The sequence below is a fragment of the Lepus europaeus genome, chromosome 18, assembly GCF_033115175.1.
Source record: "Lepus europaeus isolate LE1 chromosome 18, mLepTim1.pri, whole genome shotgun sequence".
Classification (NCBI taxonomy): Eukaryota; Metazoa; Chordata; class Mammalia; order Lagomorpha; family Leporidae; genus Lepus; species Lepus europaeus.
Genome location: NC_084844.1, coordinates 18,280,160 through 18,298,179, shown reverse-complemented (window position 1 = coordinate 18,298,179; position 18,020 = coordinate 18,280,160). Strand labels below are relative to the sequence as shown.

The following is an 18,020-nucleotide window of genomic DNA, read 5'->3' as shown; positions in this document are numbered from 1 at the left end:
GAAGGAAAGCCCAGGGCGCCAGTCAGTACCAGCTCCTCTCTGTCCTGCGCAGTTCGCCAACTCCACTTGGGAATCCCTAACGATGGAGAAATGAAAACACTGCAGGACTGCCACCAAGGGACACAGCAGCCTGTGGACAGGGCTGCCCTCTGCCCTCCCGGGGACAGTCAGCCAGAGTTGTGAGGGTACACAGCCAGTTCCTGTCACAGGATAACTGCTTCTCGGAGATCAAAAATTCTGATACATTAAACTGTTTAAAATGGGTATGAGACCAACACGAAAATTCCATACCTTCTGAGTTTCTTTGGTACGCACGACTATGACCTGCCGGCTCCAAGGTCAAATCCAATTCTGTTTGGAGACCATTATCAGTAACTTTCTGAACAATGACAACACTGGTAGCAATTTCCCACACAAGAATGATCTCAGAAAAAGATACTGGTCTAACACGGACGGGTTAAAGGGGTCAGCCACTTCCATTACCAGCTCTGGTCCCTACTCCTGGGAAAGTCATGGTTGCTGAACCAAAGACAGGACTCATGCCGTAGATTCAGGATACAGAAGTCTACTCAGTAGGGCGAAGTTCAAAATGGATCCTCTGATATGTCAGAAGGAGAGGTGGCAATGCGAACTCAAGTCTCACAACCAAATCTAAACCAAACAGTCTTTAGATATGAAATCACAGATGAGATAAACCACACTAAGGCTTAACACAATGCCTAACACATAATAATAACAGAAATAGATAACACTTTTTTTTTTTTTTTTTTTTGGACAGGCAGAGTGGACAGTGAGAGAGAAACAGAGAGAAAGGTCTTCCTTTTGCCGTTGGTTCACCCTCCAATGGCCGCCGCGGTAGCGCGCTGCGGCCGGCGCACCGCGCTGTTCCGATGGCAGGAGCCAGGTGCTTATCCTGGTCTCCCATGTGGGTGCAGGGCCCAAACACTTGGGCTATCCTCCACTGCACTCCCTGGCCACAGCAGAGAACTGGCCTGGAAGAGGGGCAACCGGGACAGGATCGGTGCCCCGACCGGGACTAGAACCCGGTGTGCCGGCGCCGCAAGGCGGAGGATTAGCCTGTTGAGCCACGGCGCCGGCCAGATAACACTTATTTTTTAAATTTTTATTTATGTATTTGAGAGGCAGAAAGAGACAGCTCTCATCCACTGGTTCACTCCTCAAATGTCCACCAAGGCCAGGATCTGAGCCATGCTGAAGCCAGAAATCAGGAATTTAACCCAGGTCTCCCACATGGGTGGCAGAGACCCAAATACCTGAGGCATCACGGCTGCCTCCCCGGGTGCACAGAAGCAGGAAGCTAAACTGGGAGTACAGCCAGCACTCAGACGCAGGCCCTCCGATATGTGGGTGTCCCAGTGTTGCAACACTGCACAGAATGCTCACCAGAGCATCTACTGAACACTTACAAAGAAACCTTCAGCTCCTTCTCAGTCAGCAGCACTGCTAGGGTTTTTTTGAAGCAAACACTGACCTTGCTGAAGAATTTTACAGTTCCGGTTTTGTTGCTTTCAGTAGAGAACGTATTCTGTGTGCCTCAAATCCAGCAACCAGGGCAGGTGTGTGGCACCGCAGGCGCAGGGACGCTGCACCCCCTGCTCAAGTGGTTGGGATCAAGTCCCACCTCCGTCTTCCCGTACAGCTTCCTGCTAACGCCAGGAAGGCGCAGATACTTGATCCTCTGCCACCCACGCTGGCGTTCTGGGCTCCTGGCTTCAGCCTGGCCCAGCCCTGGCTGCTGAGGGCATTTGGGGAGTGAACCAGTGGATGAAAGACCTGTCACTCTTTCAAATAAAAATGAATAAATTTTTAAAAATGCTACAATCACAAGGCTACCTTCTTTGAGGAATCAGGAAAGAGCTTTAAAGGGTAGACTTCCAAAAAAAAAAAAAAAAAAAAAGGCCGGCGCCGCGGCTTAACAGGCTAATCCTCCGCCTTGCGGCACCGGCACACCAGGTTCTAGTCCCGATTGGGGCACCGATCCTGTCCCGGTTGCCCCTCTTCCAGGCCAGCTCTCTGCTGTGGCCAGGGAGTGCAGTGGAGGATGGCCCAAGTCCTTGGGCCCTGCACCCGCATGGGAGACCAGGAGAAGCACCTGGCTCCTGGCTTCAGATCAGCGAGATGCGCTAGCCGCAGCGGCCATTGGAGGGTGAACCAACGGCAAAAAGGAAGACCTTTCTCTCTCTCTCTCACTGTCCACTCTGCCTGTCAAAAAAAAAAAAAAAAAAAAAAAAAAAAAGAATGAATTTTAAAAAATGCTACAATCACAAGGCTACCTTCTTTGAGGAATCAGGAAAGAGGTTTAAAGGGTAGACTTCAGATAAGGAGCCAGAGAGGTTTCCTCCTAAGTCATTAAGTCTAGTGCTATGTCCTCATCTGTGGGAGCCACAGGGGAAGGGTTAACTGCCGACTTGGTAAGCTGGGGCATCTGTGAGCACAGCGGGGGAACGATGTGAAAGATCAGCAGTCTCCCTGAAATAGGCTCGCACTGACTGCTCATTCCTCCAGCTCTCCAGCCTTCTCTTTGAAGCAGCTCTTGATTAGTTTCTCTTTTAATTGCCAGTTAATTGGGAAACAAAATTAGAACACTTATTTGATATCTGTGATGTGGCTTCTCTTTTCAGAATTCTGCTTTGATCTACTTTTGAAAAATCAAAAGCTGAAGGGTGAAATTAAGAAACGAGGACTAAAAAGATATCTTCGCTCCGAGAGTTCAGTGCAGCCACAAGCCACCGAACACACACGGCAAGAGCTACTCCTCGAGAATCTGAAGAAGGCAGCAGCGAATCAGGACAGTTTTATGGAATCCACTCTCAGAAAGGCCTCCCAGGGGCCAACACCTCACAAACAGGAAGCAGGGAAGCTTTGTAAGGAGTCGGAGGAGCCTGCCCCATGGAAGAGGCAGAGACAGCCCTCAGCAAAGGGCCCTGCCCTGGGGCTTTCCACCATCTCCGCGGCATGGGTGACACTGCAAAACAGACCCGAAGGACTCCTGAAACAGAAACAGTTTAAAGGTTCTCATTCTAGAAACCCACTTGTTACCCTAAAACTAAAGTCCACTGATGGCAAATGAGGTTTACTCTTTTTTTAAAAAAAACTTTATTTCAAAGTCAGAGTTACACAGAGAGAGGGAGGTCTTCCATGCACTAGCTCACTCCCCAGTTGGCTGCAGCAGCTGGAGCTGTGCCGATCCAAAGCCAGGAGCCAGGAGCTTCCCCTGGGTCTCCCATGAGGGTGCAGGGGCCCAAAGACTTTGGCCATCTTCTACTGCTTTCCTAGGCCATAGCACAGAGCTGGATCAGAAGTGGAGCAGCCAGGTCTCAAACCGGCACCCACATGGGATGCCGGCACCACAGGTGGTGGCTTCAACTGCCACGCCCCAGAGCCAGCTCAAGGTTTATTCTTTAGCAATACTTTTTTGAAAAGCCCTTCATTAAAAAAAGGGAGTTTGCCACAGCAGTTAAGACACCACTTGGAACTCCTGCATATGATAACAGAAAAACTGTAAACAGATATACATGTATGTATATTTGTGTGTGTGTATGCATGTACACATACAGGTTGTATTCATATACATACATGAGCTTTTTATACTCACCAACTGCTTCTGCTTGTTTTATTATGGAGGAAACATATACTCACTAGAAACATCAAGAACCAAACTCCGGGAGAGGCACTTGGTCCAGCAGTTAAGCTGCTGGTTAGGGTGCCCACACCCCGTGTGAGAGCACCTGAGCTCCAGTCCCGGCCTGGCTCCTGATTCCAGCCTCCCGCCAATGTGGTCCAGGGAAACAGCAGTGATGGCTCAGGTGGGTGGGACACTACTACCACCTCAGAGGCCTGGACTGGAGCCTGTTCTAGCCCCAGCTGTGGCAGGCATTTGGGGAGTACAACAGCAGATGACAAGGCCTAAGCACTTGAGCCATCATCTACTCCCCGTCCCCCCATCCAGGGCGCATTATTCAGAAGCTGGACCAGCAAGGAAGTAGCTGGCACTCAAAGTAGCAGGCATCCCAGGATGCAGAATGCCAGTCCCAGGGACTACATTTAACTATCATTAACCTTTATTGCATATTACAGAATCACTAGCACTGAAAGGAGAAAATTCCTTCTCCAGAGAGAGACAGAGACATAGAGTGAGACTGTCCATCTGCTGGTTCACTCCCCAAATGGCCATGATCAGAGCTGAGCTGAGCTGAAGGCAGGAGCAGAAGCTTCTTCCAGGTCTGCCATGTGGGTGCAGGGGCCCAAACGCCTGAACCATCTTCTACTGCCTTCCTAGGCACATTAGCAGGGAGCTGGATCAGAAGTGGAACAGCCAGGACTCAAACCGGCACCCATATGGGAAGTGGGTGCTGGCTGAGGCAGCGGCTTTAACCGCTACATCACAGCACCATGCTATCCTCTTAAATTCTTGTATGGCAGGGCTGGCACCGTAGTGCAGCAGCTGAAGTTGATGCCTACAACACTGGCATCCCATATGGGTACCAGTTTGAGTCCTGGCTGCTCCACTTCTGATCCAGCTCCCTGCTAATGTGCCTCAGAAAACAGCGGAAGATGGCCCAAGTGCTTGGGTCCCTGCACCCATGCAAGAGACCTGGGAGAAGCTCCTGGCTCCTGGCTTCGGACTGGCCCAGCTCCAGCCATTGCAACCATTTGGGGAGTGAACCAGCAGATGAAAGATCCCCGCACCCCACTCCCCCATCCCATAACTCTACCTTTTAAATAAATAAACCTTAAAAAAAATTTTTATATGGGGGCTGGTGCTGTGGTATATAGCAGGTTAAGCTGCCTGCAATGCTGGCATCCCATACAGGTGCCAGTTCAAGTCCCAGGGGCTCCACTTCTGATCCAGCTTCCTGCTCATGCCCTAGGACAAGCAGCAGAAGATGACCCAAGTACTTGGGCCACTCATGTGGGAAACCTGGATGAAGCTCCTGGCTCCTGGCTTCAACCTGGCCTAGCACTGGCCATCTGGGGAGTGAACCAGCAGATGGAAGATTTCTTTCTCTGTAACTCTGCCTTTCAACTAAATAAATAAATAAATCTTGAGGGAAAGAAAGAAAAGACAAATCTAACTTCCTTCCGTTCAGTGAGGGGAAATGAAACTCTACCAAATTGGGCCAGGCTGCTCCACGTCTGATCCAGTTCCCTGCTAATGCATCTGGGAAAGTAGCAGCACATGGCCTAAGTACTTGAGCCCTGTCACACAGGTAGGAGACCTGGATGGAGTTCCAGGTTTCTGGCTTTGGCCTGGCCCAACCCCAGCCATTGTGGCCATTTGGGGAGTTAAGCTAGCAGTTCAAAGATATCTCTTTCTCTCTATCCTCTTTCTCTTTCTCTCTGTAACTCTGCCCTTCAAATAAATAAAATAAATCTTTAAAGGGGAAAAAAGAAAGGTAAGCAGAAATTGGACACATTACACAAAACTGTCAAATGTTATTTAATGACTGCTACGATAGAAGCTACCAAAAAATACAGGATGTGGTAAGAACACAGGGCAAACTGGGAGAAAGTCAGGAGTGACCTCAAGAATGAACAGAAGGGAGGAGAGCTGTATTCCAGATGTTATCGCATTTAACCTCCAAGTAACTCTAGGTTAAGTAATTTCCCCAAGGTCATAGGAGCATTAAGTGTCAGAATTAGGCTTTGAAACAGGCTTGAGGGGCTGGCGCTGTGGTGTAGCAGCTAAAACCACCACCTACAGTGCTGGCATCCCATATGGGCACTGGTTCAAGTCCCGGCTGCTCCTCTTCCAATTCAGCTCTCTGCTATGGCCTGGGAAGGCAGTGGAAGATGGCCCAAGTCCTTGGGCCCCTGCACCCACATGGGAGACCTGGAAGAAGATCCTGGTTCCTGGATTCAAATGGGTGCAGCTCTGGCCATTGTGATCACTTGGGGAGCGAACCAGTGGATGGAAGGCCATCCCCCCACCACCTCTGCCTTTCAAATAAATAAATAAATCTTTAAAAAAAAACAGGTTTGAATGGCTCTCCAGTCCAAGCTTTTCCCAGTATACCACACTGCTTCTTCCCAAAACACTTTGCTCTGAAAGTTAATGAAAAAACTGTTGACTCTCCCCCCGATTCTAACCACCACAGCAACTCTCTCCTCCAGACTAGGCCTTCTGTGTGTCACCTGCCAGTTTCAGACTCATTTTCACAGACACCCAGACTGTGTATGCTAAAAACCTAATTTGTTCACCCAAACCACAACCAAGCACAACAAGAAAAAACACTTTCAAAGTTTTGTGAGGTTATCATTTTGTTGCACTACAAACTAAACACATAGCTATCCGGAAACAGTTTTAGGAAGTGATTCATAAATTACTAGGAATAAAATTAATTAAACAACCACAGATACTGGGCAGGCTATCAGTTTAGCAGGAACCACACAAGGGCAATCATCTGGCCTGGCAGTTAAGACACCGCATGGGACACCCCAGCCTGCGGCAGAGCCTGGCTCTGCGTCCCGGCTCCTCACCCTGCTCCAGCTGCCTGCTCACGCACAACTGGGAGGGAGTGGCGACGGCTCAAGTAGTCGGGTCCCTGCCAGCCATATGGGAGATGAACACTGAGTTCCCAGCTCCTGGTTTCAGCCTGGTACATCCCTGACTGCAGAACTCTGTTGGTGTCTGTCTCTCTCTCTCCCTCCCTTCCTCTCTCTCTGCCTCTCAAATACATTAAATAAACAAATACATCTTTTTTAAAACAGCAGCTACAGGTACCAATTCTGTGGTATAGTGGGTTAAGTCACCTTCTGTAGTACCAGCATTCCATATGGGAGCCTGTTTGAGTCCTGGCTGCTCCACTTCCGATCCAGCTCCCTGCTAATGTGCCTGGGAAAGCAGTGGAGGATGACCCGAGTGCTTGGTGCCCTGCCACCCATGTGGGAGACCTGGAAGAATCTCCTAGCTCCTGGTTTTTGCCTGGCCCAGCCCTGGCTGATGCAGCCATCTGGGGAAAGAACCAGTGGATGGAGATCTCTCTGTCTCTACCCCTCTCTCTGTAAGTCTGCCTTTCACATAAATAATAAACAAACCTTAAAAAAAGAAAAAAGCAACTACATAAAGAGCAATCCAAAAGTCACACTTTCGCTTCTGAAGTGACTTCCACATTCGACCATCACATCCAGGACTGGAATCTCTGCTCAAGAGGGCTGCCCTTCCCCTTCTTGGGTTCCTACTTCCTCTCTCTCAGCATCCACACTCAGGAATCTCAAACTTGGAAGCAGGTTTTTATTACGTGAGAATCTGTGCTGAGTTATAGCAACAGAACAGAGTTATAAAAAACAAACCTGGCTAGCTTCCTTTTTCTCTACATTTGTCTTACGATTTTTAATGCTGGTCAAAGAACATAAAACCTGATCTCTCCAGCATATTACAAAGAATTTAAACACTCGTTTGCCCTCCCAGTGCTACAAAGCAGCACAGAAAAAAAAAATTAAAAAGTTTATTCAAAGACCTCAAACTTGTCTTTGCCTCCAGGAGCAAACAAGCTAGCTAAAAAAATCAGACTCAGCAAGAGTCTCCAGAACAGCGTCTCCAGACTTTCACTTAAAACAAGACAGGAAGAGAGCGAGTGAGCACCAGTGATACACTGTGGCTTAGAAAAGTGAAAACTGATTTGGAAAAAGGAACTCAACACTTAAAACATCTGGTGTATTTCTTCTCCGCGAGCAACAAATACAGCAGACACTAAGTTGCAAGACCCTAAAGTACAGGAAATGCACTACCAAGCCCACAGACGGCAAACCCTGCCCAAGAAGCAACAGCACTCAATCTCCTGACACGCGGGGCTGCTTCACAAAGTTAACACAGCAAAGATGCTGAAGACCTAACTATGTACTGCTCAGGAAACAGATTACCTGGAACAACGGACACTGTATAAATCAAAACATTATCACACGGTTCAATTGCACAGGGTTTATAAGGTGAGTCTGTATTTTGGGATTCTCTGGCAGGGATGTTTTACAACATAATTATATGTAAGGTCTGTACAGCCTGATGAATTTCCTCACTGGAAGCGAACGGCTGCGAAATGTTTTATTATTCGTTTATTGCTAGGCACGTTGCTCTCACCAGCTCTGTAAGTAACGTTCTCTTTTAACTGTGCTTACTGGACTGCCCCGCGTCGTTCCATCGAAAACCATCGTCCAACATGCTCTTTTCCCAGGACGCGTTTCAAGCACACGAGTGGAACATTACACAGAAGAACTTTTATATAATAAAAGTATTGAATGTCTTCGGCCCTTAATATACTGAGCACCCACCCCTGGTAAAAGACAAAGGCAGCAACCAATCGCCAGGCAGGATCCCAATACTTTAGCCAATAAGAATTTGGGGGTGGGGTTAGACTAAGCTCCGGGTGACTTCCCCGCACCCCAGAGACCCAGGTTGTGGGGGACTGGAAGGGAACTGGACTCCGGGGATATCGTTACCCCCGGTTGTAGCTGTTGTCCTCTTCGTTCTCACAGTCGCTGCAGTGCTCATGGCCGTTTCCGTTCCCTTCCATCATCTGCGGCAGCGAAGGTGCCGGCGGCTTCACTGCTGTCTCACTCTCGTCCGCCATCTTGAGTTGCGAGAGCGGAGCTCCGCGCCCCGCTACATGGGGGGCTCCTATTGGACGAGGGGAACGTGCGCCGTGTTCTGGGTTTTGTAGTTTTTCTAGGCAAGGGAGCCGCCACTGGGAGCCGCTCCTAACGAGGAAGCCGGAACAAGGTGGACTACAATACCCAGAAATCATGAGGTGAGGCTGTCGGAGGTGGGAACAGAAATACCCGGAAGTCTGGGCATTCGGCCGTGCAGTGAGGGGAGAAGGGGCGCGAGGCTGGCCGGGCAGATACTGCCCGCTCCGGAGGCCGCCTAGCATGCTGGGAGTTGTAGTTTGAGGCTGGATAGCGTTGCGGGCGTGGAGGCTTCAAACTCCAAGGTTTGACTTCAGCCTGCCCTTACTAATGCCGTCGTTATTGGCTTCCGTTAAGGACCATTGTCATTCCTGGGTAAGTGAGAGGGTCTGAGGCCCGAGGGTACGACCCGCCGGGAGCCCGGATGCCCTGCCTTCTTGGAAAGGGCTTTTCCTGTAAAAGGCCCGGTTGGCTCCCAGCCACCTTTCTCAGTCGGGAGTCTCGAGGGCCTCCTGAGAGGCGCTGAATTACGGTGTGCGGTGCAGGGACCCCGAGCCTCAAGGCCTGAGTGCTGGGCCGGCAGGGCTCGCCGCCTCCGGGCGTCTGGGTACCGGGCTCCTCCAAGCTCTTCCGCCCACATGGTCCCAAGGCCTCTCGTGAGCACTGAAGCCAGGTTCTGTAGGAAGGCGTCTCGTCCGTTAGCTCCTGTAATCCTCTTCTCTAGCCTAGCCTCCTTGTGCACACACGGAAACGCGTGACCCGCAGAGCGTAGGAAGCTCCAGTCTCCTAGCCAGCAAGTAGCCAAATCAGTGACTGAATCGCATCTCCCTGCCCCAGGCCCTCCGAGTCCTTCGCCATCACGAAAGGCCCATCCTTGGCCCGAATGCTCCAGGCCCTGGGTCTCGCGCCTGTCACTGAGTCATCTCACACCTGGGTGCGCAGGAGAGGGCCCCTTCCCAGGGGTTGATCTCCCGGTTGGGTGTGGCGGTTGGTGAGGGGAGGGCCGCCTACTGTCAGAGAGCTCTGTGGCCAAAAAGGGAAATGAGCTTTGCCCTTGAGGGGAAAGGGGCGAAATGGGAAGGAACAGTTCCCATCTGGCCCTGGGAAAGAAAACACACAGCAGAGCTAAACATAGTCCGCTCCTCTTACACCAGGGTAGGAACAGAGAAGTCAGCGTGACCCAATCATTTATATTTGACTCTGGAAGGCCGGCCTCGGCTGACAGCTGTCACCACTCTCAGTCTTCGCCCAGCGAGCCTGCTGCGGACACAGTGCCTCTGTGCAGCTGCAGGGGAAGGCGAGGGCAGAGATGATGACGAACCCTTCCATGTGTTGGACCGGCTTACCCGTGCCAAATGCTCCCCCCACTTCCGTTCACGTGACCTTCTGAAGCAGACAGGGAAGGGGAAAGTTGTGCTTGTAAAAATATAAATCGCAATTGATACCCGGCTGCAGGCCTTGGACCAGGCTCATATCTCATATCCTAATTCCCAGACCTATGTTTTCTTTCCCCACAGATATGCGGAAGTTGAATGAACGCTAGCGAAGCCTAACCAAGGAAGAGTGATTACAGGGAATGAAGGGCTAATTTCTGTGGACTCGGCCCTCCTTATAGTTCAAAATTAAGTAAGACGCCTGGTCTACATTTTGTTTATAAATGTTTATTTTCATCTGCTTGAAAGGCAGAATTGTATATATGGAGAGAGAGAGAGGTCTCCCATCTGTTGGTTCACTCCCCAAATATGCACATCAGCCAAGATTGGAGCAAGCTGAAGCCAGGAGCCTGGAACTCCATCCAGTGCCCCTCAGGGGTGGCACAGGGGTATCTGGCCATCCTCCACTGCTCTCGGAGTGCATGAGCAGGTCGCTGGGTGTGAGATGCAGATGTCCCCAGCTGCGCTTACCACAGTGCCTACCCCTGCCTTACGGTGTAATGCAAGTGGAACAGGTTGTGCTCAGTGGAAAACCTTTCTGGAAAGTAGGCAAGCAATGTGGTTGTCAGGATCAGGGTCAGAATGTAAGTGGGATAGGGGGTAAAGCCACCGCCTGCAGCGCCACCGTCCCACATGGAAGCCTACTCAAGTCCCGGCTGCTCCACTTCTGATCTAGTTCCCTGCTAATGGCTGGGAAGGGCAGCAGAAGATGGTCCCCTGAGCTCACATGGGAGACCTGGCCCTGTGCTGACAGTTGTAGCCATATGGGGAGTGAACCGGTGGCTGGAAGATCTCTGTCTCCCTCTCTTTCTGTAACTCTTTCAAATAAATAAATCTTTTTTATTTTTTTAAAAAATGTAGAAGTCCAAAGTTCTGGAATCCAACACCTCTGAGAATTTTGGAGTTAGAAGTAACCTCAGAGGCACTTACTCCCTTTCGTGGGATTTTTTTCAAGTTAGCATCCTCATTTTGACTTTGCAGGATCTATGATTTCTCTATAATAAAACTGAAAGTTTTTTTAGAAGGATCCTCCAGCCTCCTTTTTTAGATTTTCTGTTTAAAATTCCTTTTTTCTGTTGTTGGAAAGGCAGAGAGAGACAGTGACAGACAGAGAGGGCACTCGTCTGTCAGCTGGTTCACTGCCCGAATGCCTACAGCAGCCTGGGCTGGGCCACGGCAAGCACTCCGAGTAGCCAGGATTTGAACCTGGCACCGTGATTTGGGATGTGTGTGTCCCTAGCAGCAACTTAACCACTGCGCAGATGCCTGCCCGGATGTGATGTTTTTGAATATTTTCAGCGTTTGTGGTTGTGTGACCACTTGATACCTGAACGCTGCCGCATGCCATTTTGCTCCTGAGTTTCCGTGTGGACCCACAGTCACACTGTTACAGAGTAGTGGCCCAAAGCAAAGCAATGTGAAGTTTCCAAAATTGGATTTACAGACGTTTTCTTGAGGCTCCAAGAATTGTGTGAGCCCCCCACCCCCATACTCCCCTGGGAGAGAGAGCTTTCCAGCTTCAGACAGCTCCAGTTGGTGGAAAGGTGGCCAAGCTCTGCCTTTAGGAGTTAAAAAAAAAAAAAAAAAAAGCACTCCCGTGGCCTTGCAGATGGCGACAATTCATATCTGGTCCCTGAAATTCTTGTTCGCGAGGTAAACGTCCCAGCTCTCTGAGCTCATGGAACCGGAAGGGCAGGAGCCTGCTCGCTCCTCCTACCCCCTCTGTCCAGCAGGGCCACTGTAGGAAGGTGGTAGGGGACAGCAGGGTCCCCAGGGTGGCTGGGGGCGTCCTTGTGAAATTGCTGCTAGTGCCGATCCCGTCATTATCCCCTCACCGCTGTTTTTGAAGAAAGGAAAATTCAGTGGTTGCGAGTACAGGCCCCGGGGGAAGTTCAGGCTGGGCCGTTCGTGGGTGCAGCTTCGGAAGAGACCCGTCTACACTGAGGGCCAGGGTTTGTGCTCAGTTCAGAGGCTCCCCGGCAGGCTAGGCTGGGGCCTAGGGTATGGCATCTCTCACTGTACAGATTGCACTCCCCCACAGATTTCCAGCCTTCCCTGCAGATCCTGAAATCTGTGGTGGGCATCCACGACACCCTCAGGAATCGCATTGTTACCACATTAAAAAGCACAAAAAGATGTCCCTATTGGGAAAAAGATAGTAAATATTCTTAGATTAGAAAGAGCACATACCCCATAGGTTCACAAAAATATCCCTGCAGGGGCCGGTGCTGTGGCACAGTGGGGTGAGCCTCCTCAGCATCCCCTATGGGCACCGGTTCAAGTCCCAGCTGCTCCTCTTCTAATCCGGCTCCCTGCTATGGCCTGGGAAAGCAGTGGAGGACGGCCCAAGTCCCTGGGCCCCTGCACCCACGTGGGAGACCAGGAAGAAGCTCCGGGCTCTTGACTTCAGATTGGCGCAGCTCCAGCCATTACGGCCATTTGATGAGTGAACCAGCGGATGGAAGATCTCTGTCTCTCCCTCTCTTTCTCTGTAACTCTGCCTTTCAATTAAAATAAATCTTAAAAAAAAAAAAAAAAAAAGACTTGGGAGCCGTTGGAGGATCCTTAGCAGTGGGGGAGGCAGGAGCAAATATTTTGTTGGGAAAATCTTCCTAAGCCGCAGCCTGGCTTTCCTTCTGAAGAACAGGGCGAGGGAGCTCGTGTGAAATCAGGAACAGGGAGGCGGCCTTCGCAGCTGCCTCTCCCCAGAACTCAGCCTTCCTCCCTGAGCCGCAGCCTGCACGTGGGCCTGCAGCACCGTGGGCCCAGCCTCCTGCTTGGTGCTGTGGGCTTTGAGAAGGAGTGTGCCGAGGAGTGGGCGTTTGGTCTAGTGGTTAACTCGCCCACATCCCGTATGTTCAAGTCCTGGCCCTGCTCAGTGATTTGTCCCAAGTCTCATTGCTGCGTAGTGTGGTGCTGAGACTTAACCTGGCCGGTTTAACACAAAGGCTGGTGCACTAGCTAGATTGCTCTCCTCCTTGTGCTTCCCTGAGGGAGAACATACGGGGAGACATGGCTGGAGGGGTGAGCTGGGCGCGGTCACGGAAAACCTTGTTTCAGGGGAAGGAGTCTGGATTTCATCTCACTGGTGAGAGCCTCTGGGAGGGTTTTTTGTTTTTGTTTTTTTTTTTTTTTTGGAAGCTTTTAAATAAAGAATAAATATTAATGATATTTGTGAAGTATGGTATAAATTTAATTGCGTATTAATATTTATTTAAAATAAACATAGGGAAATTTTTAGAACCAGGAGTCAAAGGAGTCATCATCTCCAATGGACCCAGAGGGTTGTTCCTCAAACAAAACTGGAGGCGGCGTTGTATTCCCAGCCTCGTGCTCAGCGCCAAGGGCAGGGGGGTGACTGAGTTGCAGGTCACTGTCAGGATGAAATGAGATCCTTAGGTAAGCAGCTAGAGCCAGCTCAAAGCTTCTTATTGGCCTCCTGAATAACAGAGCCTGTGTATTTAAGCAGAAAAAGCCCTTGATGAAACTGTAAAGGGTAGAGTTTGAGTATGAGGAGGCGCCTGGGGTGAAGCCCCTACAGCAGCCAGCCCTTCAGCCTTTGCTTTGGGACCACCCAGGGCAGAGGACAGGGGCTCTAGGCAGATAGAACCACAGGCAGGGGCTGGCCTTGTGGCTGCTGGTTAAGCCCAGCTGCTCTGCTTCTGATCCAGCTCCCTGCTAATGTGCCCGGAAAAGCATCAATAGATGGCCCAAGTACTTGGGCCCCTGCACCCATGTGGGAGACCTGGATGGAGTTCCCAGCCCTTAGCTTCAGCCTAGAACAGCCCCAGCTGTTTGGCCATTTAGGGAGTGAAACAGTCAATGGAAGATTTCCCTCTCTCTCTCTCTCTCTTTAACTTTCAATTAAATAAGTAAACCTTGGGGCCAGTGTTGTGACGCAGTGGGTTAAGCCGCCACTTGTGACACCAGCCTCCCATATCAAAGCGGTTCAAGACCCAGCTACTCTGTGTCCAGTCCTGATGTCCGTCTGTGTCCGTCTCCTGATGCACCTGGGAAGCATGGGGAAATGGCCCGAGTACCTGGATCCCCGCCACCCATGTGGGAGACCAGGATGGAGTCTCTGGCTCCTGGCTTTGCCCTCTCCCTCCCTCCCTCTCTCCGTCTCTCCCTCTCCCTCTTTCTCTTTATTTTTTTTAAAGATTTGTTTATTTATTTGAAAGTCAGAGTCACACAGAGAAAGGAGAGGCAGAGAGAAAGAGAGAGAGAGAGAGGTCTTCCATCCGCTGGTTTACTCCCCAATTGGCTGCAATGGCCAGAGCTGCGCTGATCCAAAACCAGGAGACAGGAGCTTCTTCAGGGTCTCCCACGCGGCTGCAGGGGCCCAAGGAGTTGGGCCATCTTCTGCTTTCCCAGGCCATAGCAGGGCTCTGGATTGGAAGTGGAACAGCTGGGACTCGAACCGGAGTTCATATGGGACGCTGGCACTGCAGGCAGTGGCTTTACCTGCTACGCCACAGTGTCGGCCTCATCTCTCTTTCAAATAAATAACTATTTTTAAAAATAAAGAACATTTAAAGAGAAGAATCAAAGGGATACCTGCTTAGAAGACAAGGCCACTGCTATACACCAATAGTTCATCCATAACACTGTAAGGCAGTATCTGGCAAAGCAGGATCATCTGGAAGGATTTCTTTCCTTTTTTTTTTTTTTTTTTTTTTTTAAGATTTATTTATTTGAAAGGCAAAGTTAGAGAGAGGCAGAGGCAGAGAGAGAGGTCCTCCTTCCCCTGGCTAGCTCACTAGATGGCAGCAATTGCCAGAGCTGGGCTAATCCAAATCCAGGAGCCTCTTCCAGGTCTCCCACATGGGTGCAGGGGTCCAAGCACTTGGGTCACCTTCTACTGCTTTCCCGGGCCATACAGAGAGCTGGATCGGAAGTGGAGCAGCCGGGACTAGAACTGGCGCCTATATGGGATGCCGGCAGTGCAGGCAACAGCTTTACCCAGTATGCCAGCCCCAGGGGTTTCTAAACAAAAGGCTGCAGGCAGATGCAGACCACCTTGTGTGGTGGGACAGACATCGCTCTTTCCCTGTCACTGTCTTGGCCAACACGGTTACTGATGGACGAGACGTCCTTCGGGTATGTCAGGAGTAGGGGAAGTGGACGACTCCAGCGCTAGGTTATCTCAAGCTGTTTGGCCAGGGATCTGATTTTTAGAACAGGAATTAGAATTGTTCTGCATGGCCCCATGACTTAACGACTCAAAATTATCTAAGGAAGAACTTTATTTTTTAAATTAAAAAAAAATTATTTGTTTATTTGACAGTCCAAGTATAGTTGATAAGGATGATATGGAAGTGATTCAGACACTGGCAAGGTGTTGGTCCAAACTGTGGGAACACTGGGCTTGGACCTCCAGGCCTGATGAAATTGGGCTCAGGTAGGTATGGAAAGTCTAGTGAATGTTTACTGCTGCTCACCTGGGAATGTTCCAAACTGCTAAGGCGATGCACTTATAAGAGCCTTTCTGCACACCCCCTATCCACCTTCTCAGGGTCCATGTGGGCGCTGTACCTCCCCCAACAAGCAGCCTATGGCGCTCTGCCTGCTGTGCAAACAGAATCAAGCCTGGTTTAAACCCCTGCCCTCTGTCTGGGCAGACTGAAACCCAGCTCTCTCTTTAACCCCCCGCCATTCTCTCCTCCCTACAATAAAGTCTTCTCAACTTTAACTAGCTGCCTCCTCTCCTTCTTTGAACTCTAAAATCCTAAGACCTAACACAAGTGGCCCAACAGGGCCCCCAGTTCTCCTTGCTCTCTGTGTTCTGACTGAAAATCAGAGTGCTTTGACTGCTTTGTGACCCAGCCATCTGCAGGCTTTTCCCAGCAGGCTTGAGCCCAAGCCAGAACCCTGACATTCCCAGCACTGATGGAAATGTTTAGGTTGTGGTCCTGGTCCTGAGCCTAAATTTCTTAAGCCCTCATACAAGACACACACACCCCCGCCCTGGTAGATATACCCAAGTAGACCATCATTGTTCTCACTGTCGCAGGGGTGAGCTGCAGTGTTCTGTAAGCACATTCCCCTAATGAATGCTCCGGACTGGTCACCTCGGCATAGTGCTTCTTTGGAATCCCAACTGGCCCCATGTCAGGATGAGTTGGGGCAGTCCTTTGTGGGGACTCCTCTACTGCCACTTTTGGGAAGGCACTGAAACAGGCCCTTCTGATCATAAGATGGAATTCTGTTTATTAGGTAAAAGCTATTGACTCTTTAAAAAATATTTATTTTATTTATTTGAAAGAGTGACAGAGAGAGGCAGAGACAGAAAGAGATCTTTCTTCCACTGGGTCACTCCCCAAATGATTGCAATGTTCCTGGCTGGGCCAGGTCACAGCCAGGAGCCAGGAACTCCATCCAGGTCTCCCACATGGGTGGCAGGGGTCCAAACACTTGGACCATCTACTGCTACTTTCCCAGGTGCATTAGCAGGGAACTAGATCAAAAGTGGAGCAGCTGGGACAGCAACTGATGTCCATATGGGATACAGCATTGTGGTTGGCAGCTAAACTCACTGTGCTATGAGCAGGCTCAGCTATTGACTTTTGAACTCAGGGAGAAGATTTTCAGACACTAGAGTGGAAGATATTAAATACTTTATTCCTCAGTATATTGGATCCCTACTTTGCTGGGCACTAAGTATGTTAATGGTAAAGGTAAATGAGATTCCTACCTTAAAGGTAAGCATAGAGCAGAAATACAGTTTAGGAAGAGGGGTGACAGGGTAGGGCTAATTAAGGATCACCTATTGTATGTGATGCATCCTTAGATACTTTTATGTACTTTCGGTTCTTTTTTTTTTTTTTTTTTGACAGGCAGAGTGGGCAGTGAGAGAGAGAGACAGAGAGAAAGGTCTTCCTTTTTGCCATTGGTTCACCCTCCAATGGCCGCTGCGGCCGGCGCATCTCGCTGATCCGAAGCCAGGAGCCAGGTGCTTCTCCTGGTCTCCCATGGGGTGCAGGGCCCAAGCACTTGGGCCATCCTCCACTGCCCTCCTGGGCCACAGCAGAGAGCTGGCCTGGAAGAGGGGCAACCGAGATAGAATCCGGCGCCCCAACCAGGACTAGAACCCGGTGTGCCGGCGCCGCAAGGTGGAGGATTAGCCTGTTAAGCCACGGCGCCGGCCTCGGTTCTTTTTAAAAATGTGCCATTTATTTTATTTGAAAGGCAGAGAGACAGAGACAGAGCGAGCTCCCATCCACTGGTTCACTCCTCAAATGCCCTCAACAGCCAGGAGGCTGAAACTGAGGGCTGGTGGCTCCAGTCGGGTCTTCCAGGTGGTTGGCAGGGACCTAACTTCTCCTCCTCCTCCTCCTCTTCTTAAAGATTTATTTATTTGAGAGGCAGAGTCAGAGAGAGAAAGAGAGCACGCCTCCATCACCAGTTCATTCCCCAAATGGCCGCAACGTCAGGAGCTGAGCCGATCCGAAGCCAGGAGCTTCTAGGTCTCCCATCTAGGCCTTGGGCCATCTTCCACCGCGTCCCCAGGCCATCAGCAGGGAGCTGGATCAGAAGTGGAGCAGCCAGGACACACCTGGCATCCTGCGCTGCAGGCAGAGGCTTTACCTACTACACCACAGCGCCGGCCCCGACTTCTTGAGCATCACCTGCTGACTCCCAGCGTCTGCATCAGCAGGAAGCTGGAATCTGGAGCTGAGAGGCAAAGTGACTTTCTAGGTTCACAGGGGCAGTCAAATGACTGTATGAGAGGACCAAGGGGGTAGGTTCTAAATACGTCTCCTCTTGTGTGAAATGCGGATAAAGGGCTGCGAGGACCGCGATGAAGCCTACGGAGCGCTCCAGGACCTGCAGAGTAGCACGGGCTCAGTGAACTTCCGCCGCTGCCACGGCTGCACAACTAGCGAGGGACGCGCCTGACTCCGGAGTTAGGGTCAGCAGTCCCCATGGAGCACGGGAGAACTC

General features: G+C 50.5%; 1 protein-coding gene and 1 long non-coding RNA gene across 3 annotated transcripts in view; one reads left to right on the top strand and one right to left on the bottom strand.

Moving 5' to 3' along the window:
• The window catches only part of NMT1 (N-myristoyltransferase 1), a 42,966-nt gene extending 34,344 nt beyond the window's left edge, over positions 1-8,622 (bottom strand). Inside the window, exon 1 of the mRNA XM_062216394.1 lies at positions 8,458-8,622. Within this exon, the coding sequence (XP_062072378.1) occupies positions 8,458-8,588 (131 nt within the window). The 5' untranslated portion in view covers positions 8,589-8,622. The remainder of the gene's footprint in view (positions 1-8,457) is intronic.
• Positions 8,623-8,805: 183 nt separating this feature from the next.
• On the top strand, positions 8,806-17,917 carry LOC133777012 (uncharacterized). 2 transcript variants are annotated; one of them, XR_009868471.1, is made up of 3 exons: positions 8,806-9,018; positions 10,161-10,269; positions 17,862-17,917. It is a non-coding gene; the product is annotated as an uncharacterized LOC133777012 (long non-coding RNA). The 2 variants fall into 2 exon arrangements; XR_009868470.1 differs by lacking the exon at positions 17,862-17,917 and adding an exon at positions 12,296-13,450.
• The last annotated feature ends 103 nt before the right edge of the window (positions 17,918-18,020 follow it).